Raw genomic sequence first — 6,627 nt, 5'->3', positions numbered from 1 at the left:
ATCTTGTCAATTCATTACAATGTCAGAACACACATGTGTTACACACAATCACTGTAATGGTGGGCATGCTCGAAACTTACTAGGTACAACAATATATTGATAAGATTGTAAACCATTCGATACTTGTTATGTTGGCCTATAGCAGTCTGGAGTGGATGGCACTAAAACCGAGGCACTAGTAGATTCACTACCATGGGTGATAGTGTCTTCGGGGTCACTTCTATCTTGTGTAATCCCATGCTTCCTGCGTCTCCTAAGCATCACAAGCCGTTCCACTACCTCCGTCATGTATGGTCGATTGTGTGTATCCTCTTCTAGACATTCGGTTGCCAGCTTGCCAATTTGTTCCAGCATAAAGATATCTTCATCAGTCTCAATTTCCTTGTCAAACATGGCCTGTGCACTGCCTTGTTCAGCATAAAGTCTACAGAACCTTTTGATCCTCTCCTGCCCATTATCATTTTGCTCCCGGGTAACCAGTTCCACAAGAACTGCTCCAAAACTGTAGACATCACTCTTTTGTGTTAAAAGGCCAGTCTTCCTGTAAACTGGGTCTATGTAAGCGAATGGCCCAACCACAGAGTCAGCAATGCAATATTCCAGTGTAAGAAGTTTTGACAAACCAAAATCGGATATTTTTGGTGTGAAATTTTCATCTAGAAGTATGTTTCCTGGTTTGATATCACCATGTCTTATGACTAGAGGTGCGTCGGAGTGCATGTACTTTAACCCTTCTGCTGACCCAATTGCAATGTCCAAACGCAAGTTTAAGCTAAGTGGACGTTTTCTGCGGTAAAGGGTATCTTCAAGGCTCCCATTAGCAGCAAATTCATACACTAATTTTGGAACATCCACCTCAAGGCAGCAACCAATGAGTTTGAGGATGTTCTTGTGAATCATTTTTGATTGAATCTTCACTTCCTCTGTAAATTCATCCTTTGTTTCTTTACTTACTTTAATAGAGGCCTTGACTGCTACCACTGTATTGTCACGAAGAGTCCCTTTGTAGACATTACCAAACCTTCCTTTACCAAGAAAATTTGAATCGTTATCTGTTATTTTCCTCAGTTCCTCCTTTGTGAAAATGACCAGCCCTGTCACATCCTGGAGTGCCTTACCCCCGTTCTTTCTGAATAGTTCCTTCCGTTTACTCCTTTCGAGCTTTATGACTGTTGTAAGTATTGCAACAATCACGGAGGACACGCCAAAAGTAAGTCCTGCAATGAAACATATGTAATTAAGTAATGTTTTAAAGTGATTCCTTTGTGAAAGGGTCATTACAGACTAGTATACACGCCAGGTCTTTGAAGATCAGACAAAACACCTTATGTGCTAATTAAGTGGATACTACATACCACACAGGTATCTGATAATCATCGTGATGAGAATTTTCAGATATATTAAAATACAGTACAAACCTGATCACAAAGCATCTATATTTTTAATGGAATACACACACGTGCAACCCACTCAAACCCACCACGCAGTCTCAGCATGCAACCTTCGATCCAACTATGCCGACGAACCCCTGGCCATGCGCACTAGGACTTCTTATTTTGTACTGGTATGTTCTCCCTCTATGCTAACATGTAGTGCATATTAGTCTTGGTTAAAGTTAAACTTCATAAAGTTTGACCATGTATATAGAAAAAAAGATAGCAGCTACAACATCAAATAATTTTATTAAAAAAAAAGAGACCCATGGGCACTAGCACACAGGGCATATTCTTATAGAAGAAGCTAAATGAGTCGCAAACCCGCGTACGAGGAGATTCGAACCAGGGTTGCGGGGTAGCCACCAACTCGAGCTAACCATCTGGCTCTCTGGTCATTCTCACAACATCAAATAATCCGTGATGATTCTAATAATCATATAATCATTATTATTAGAATCATCACGAATATACTTTTGTATAGTTGTATTTGATATTCTATATATTGATATTACTTCTATATACTTGGTGTGACGTTATAAAGTTTGAACTTAACCAAACCTAATATGCACTATGTTATGTCATAGAGGGAGTATATTATTATGTTACCACAAAAAGATGACTTTCCCTATATCTACATCTATGTAAATATCCAAGCAATATTCTATCTAAATTTCATCAAAATGTTACCTAAATTGATCAAATTTGGAGTTTACTTAAGCTTGGTATAAACCTAGTCCAAATTTTCTTTTTAGAAACTATATTTCAGAACCCGCCAAATCTGACATTCATTGAAATTTGAACCCTGGATGGATGTGTGATATGTGCAAGAGTCATGTTTTAAGAACTCAGTGGACCCAATATTGGGCTATGTCCCTCCACATGGAGGTGTGTTGACAGCCAAGTTCGTCCCGTGAGGTTCAACACACATGAATTGTTTATCATACTTCGCATCCAATGGTTGAGTTGTCTCCCTGGAAAAGGAAAGTACAAGAAAACCCTATCTGAGTGTAGGACGACACTATGGCTACCATTTTGAGAGGGTGATAGAACACAGAAGCACATCAGAACCTAGTGAGAGCAGTATTTGGATCATTGGTTTTAAAGCCCGCCATATTACCAAATAGGACATAAACAATCTATTTGCCTCTTATAGTTTGTACTGTAAATCTCTAAAGATTCTAGAATAGACTTTGTACCTAGGCTATTCATGGTGGAACTTTCGGACTCTCACTTAGCTCTATTTTGGCCGAATGTGACACCGTTTGATTTTATAACCATGTGTTTGCAATTTCCTGTATACTTAAAATAAACCGCCGACACCGCTCACATTTAAAATAAAATGGTGTGCAATGACACTTATCCCATACTGATTTCCCTTAGGTGTATGATTATGGGGCTTAAATTGCTCGAGTTATAATTTATGTCTGTTATTCCCATTGAAATGGTGGGACTGATATAGATTAGTGAGATGTGCCTTGCAATTGCATGATTACTAGTAGTCCGTAAAGGTTATAAGCAACTTATATTTCCCTGCAAAAGATGCAGTCTCATTTTTTAAAACTTGTATCAAGATATAGGAGGTACTCAAGGATAAAAATTGCCATGAATTAAAATAATAAATTTCACATTAGCGTGTTGGAGGTACTCACAACTTAGAAGATATAAAGTGAAAGGTGTACCTAGTGCAAGCTTTGCTGTGCGCGAGAATTTTGGATTGCATGGGTTTTCTTTTGGATCTCCATCGCTTTGGTAGCCGCGGCGACAGAAGCAGTTGTAAGAACCCTCGGTGTCATGGCATTCTCCATTGCAAGGGAATTCCTCTGGACGTGCACATTCGTTGATATCTGTACCATGAATGGGTCAGCTATAAGATTGGAAGCCAAGAAAATTATCACGCACAGTTGTTAGATGTTGTTATGTAGCAAAATTATATGCAAAATGATAAATAGCATGTTAGAATCTGAAAACTATACTCTCAAGTTTTGTTGTTTGGAAGAAGAAGATAAAGAGGATCTTGCTGCAACACTAGGGGGTCTACGATGAAGAGCATAATTTGTACATAGGATTTGGTTCAGAAAGACCATGTTCTAGTTTAAAAGCCTTGGGCCGATTGTTATATCCAAGCTGAAAAAAAGCCTTTGCTATATATGCTGCCGGAGTGATCTTTCCTATTAGTCCTAGTTTGACATGTTCTCCAGAAGTAGTGAAGCACCACATGTATTTTCTAGCTATATGCAAAGCCCACACCAATCAAATCCTAGATCCGAGATCCGCACAAGATTATGTATAGATACATTCAAATCCGTGATAAGAATCATGGAACAAAGGTAGCACTATGAAATGTGCTGTCGTAGTAGTATTCAAAAAACAAGTGCTAAATGTGCTGTCGTCCAGGGCTCCCCTGCCGCTGCCGTCGCAGGCTTCCTCCGCGGCGGTGGCGGCACCCCCCGCTGCCAAAGGTGGTTGGGGGGCGGGCCTGTTTCACGCGGTGGAAGGCCGTCCCGTGGGGGCGTCGGCGGCCGGGATTGGGGATGCCGAGTCGGCGGGCTCGGGTCGAGGTGGTGATGGAGGGTGCTCGCCGGCATCTGCGGCGTGGTGGCGTGGGCGGAGCTCGAGCTCAGGGCGGGGCTGCGGGGAGGCTTCGGTGATGGGCGTTTCTGCCCAGATCTGCAGCGGCTGCGGCTCGCCGGCGTTCGGGGGCCAGGGCGGTGGCTCTGGCCAGTGGCGGGGGCGCGGCGGGCTGCAGCGGCGCAGCTGAAGGGGCCGGCGGGCGGAGCGGGCCATCCGGGCCCGATCTGGGCTGCTAGGGGCGGCGCGGCTGTGCAGCTGAGGGCGGGCGCGACGGCAGGGCGCCGTGTCTGGGGCACGGTGGACGGCCTCGCGACGTCGAGGTGCTGCCTCCGGGCCGCAAGGGGCGCGTTGTCTGCTCCGGCCGCGCGCGTTGGTCGGCCGGCGGTGCTGCCCAGCGCCGGGATGGATGTGGCGGCCGTGGTGAAGACGGGGGGTTGAGGGATGGAGGATGTCCGGCCTTGAGCACGATACAGGATGGCGCGACATGATCCGGGCTAATGCCTTGTCCTCGGTGGCTGGCCGGCCGGCAGCTGGCCGAGGCCGGCGATGGCGACGGCTTCGGGCGCCGCTCCCTTCTTGAAGGCATCGCCGAGGTGCTGTTTGTCATCCTGTCTGGGAATGCTCCGGGGTAATCCCTAGATCCGACGTGATCGGTCGATGGCGGCGCTCTTGCGTCGTCTTCCCTCTTGAGGGCATCGATTTGGAGCTGCTTAGATCGGAGGGACCCGTGGAAGATGGTTGGTGTTGGCGTCGTGGGCTGCGTGGCAACGATGACAATGGTGAGCGGATCGGAGTTGCGGTATGTCCTTCGTCACCCCTGCCATGATGGTGAAGTCGGAGCTGCGAGGCGACTTGTGGCGACGATGCCACTTGATTGGTGCTTGCGTCGGTGCAAGGCGTGCAACTCTCCTATGAAGGTCACAATTGGAGTCGGAGCTGCCTCCTCCTCGATGTGCTTGGGGGTCGATTGTTTGGCATAGGCTCACTTGGACTTCGATGTCATTTGCGGCGAAGGTCTCGGTGGTGGTCGTCTAAGGTGAAGTCGGAATCGCTGGCTCGTGGAGGAGTGACGACGATGACGCTCGATGGCATCCTCAACGATGGCTTTCTTCTCGATGGCGTGTGTGCTTTGTGTGGGTAGCCAGGTTGGCCGGGGTGCTCAGTGTGTGTTGTTGGTTTTCGCCCGATTTTCTCCTAAAAATTGGGCATTTTCTTCTTAATTAATGGATGAGGCAAAGCTTTTGCCTCCGTTTCAAAAAAAAAAAGTGCTAGTATATGTAATAAACATGGAAAATCTCAAAAAATGAGTTAGAAAATGTGAAAGGGGTCGAGACTTACTTTTGCATCCATTGAGAAGATATGGATTGCCTTCATAGCCGGCGGTGCAGTTGCAGATGTAGCCTGGGCCATTAGTAGAGTCGACGCACTCGCTGTTGTTGCTGACGCAGGTATATCCCGTCTTGTTCACCACCTGTGCGCAGGTGTACATGGAGCCGGTGGATTGGATGTCGCTGTCCCGGATTGCCCAGTCGAGCCTCATCGGCATGGCCTGTGTGGTAGGCATCTTGGTAAGGTCGTCGACCTTGAACTGGTAGGCGCCTTTCTCGACGATGAAGGCGTAGTCGCAGGGGCTGAACTCCTGGTCGATGTGGCTCCAAGTGCCCACGCTTTCTTGGAGATGCATCGAGTTACCGGTGAGCCCCGGCGGGATGTCCACGCGGCAGCAGCCGACGCCGGCGCACGCGCCGTCCCGCGCGCTCCGGGAGTCGTTGCAGAAGGCGACGCAGCCGGCGTAGTAGCTGTACTTGTAGCGGCCGGTGGGGCCGCTGCTGATGTAGACGAGGGTGTTGCAGCCGAGGACGAAGAGCTCGTTGTGGGTGCTGGAGATGCGGTAGACGCCGACGGGGTTGAAGTCCACCTCGCCGAAGGAGTGGCCGGTGCGGCGGTTGGCGGCGGTGAAGCACTGGAACGCCACCGGCAGCAGCACCCGGACCTCCGGGCGCGGCATCACGGACAGGCTGAGCACCCGTATGCCCGACGACAGGGTGGTCTTCCCGGCCAGATACGAGGTGTTGGAGGAGCAGAGGATCTCGAAGCCGGGGCGGAAGCAGCCGGCGCCGATGCCGAATGGGTAGGGGATATCCACGCCGCCGCAGCTCTCCTTGCATCCTGCCTTCACGGTGAAGCCGTGAGCTGCGATGGCAGAAAGAAGCAGCATTGCAGTTGCAGGAAGGAAGAAGACTGTGGGCATCCTAAACCTGCCCATGTTTGCACTACACAGGCAGAAAGTTTCCACTATTTGTACTCTCTCCTTTCTGTAATAAGATAAGATGCTTACTCATTTTGGCAACTAGGTGATGCCACGGCGCGTCTTGGTCGAGAAAAGGTAGACGCATGCGGTTTTGGGACTATTTGACCAGAGGTCAAACAAGGCGACTCGTTGGTGATCGTATTGTTGAGCCGACACCCATAAACTAGGTGACTTATAATTTAAAACGTCATTTTTAGGACTGAGGAAGTAGTAGTATCATATGCATATAATACTATACTAGTGCACTAGAAACACTAAACCTAGCTTAAACCCAAAATCCAACATCTATAGTTCCTTTGCCCACGGCCA

General features: G+C 48.0%; 1 protein-coding gene across 1 annotated transcript in view; it reads right to left on the bottom strand.

Moving 5' to 3' along the window:
* Positions 1–6,627, bottom strand: part of LOC124689500 (wall-associated receptor kinase 2-like) — a 30,665-nt gene continuing 24,038 nt past the window's right edge. Inside the window, exons 2-4 of the mRNA XM_047223023.1 lie at positions 5,346–6,265; positions 3,116–3,280; positions 1–1,217 (exon numbers count right to left, since the gene is read on the bottom strand). Of these exons, the coding sequence (XP_047078979.1) occupies positions 127–1,217; positions 3,116–3,280; positions 5,346–6,265 (2,176 nt within the window). The 3' untranslated portion in view covers positions 1–126. The remainder of the gene's footprint in view (positions 1,218–3,115; positions 3,281–5,345; positions 6,266–6,627) is intronic.

The sequence above is a fragment of the Lolium rigidum genome, chromosome 2 (genome assembly GCF_022539505.1).
Source record: "Lolium rigidum isolate FL_2022 chromosome 2, APGP_CSIRO_Lrig_0.1, whole genome shotgun sequence".
NCBI classification, from domain to species: domain Eukaryota; kingdom Viridiplantae; phylum Streptophyta; class Magnoliopsida; order Poales; family Poaceae; genus Lolium; species Lolium rigidum.
Note: the sequence above shows the minus strand (reverse complement) of the source record. Positions and strands in the feature narration are given on the sequence as shown.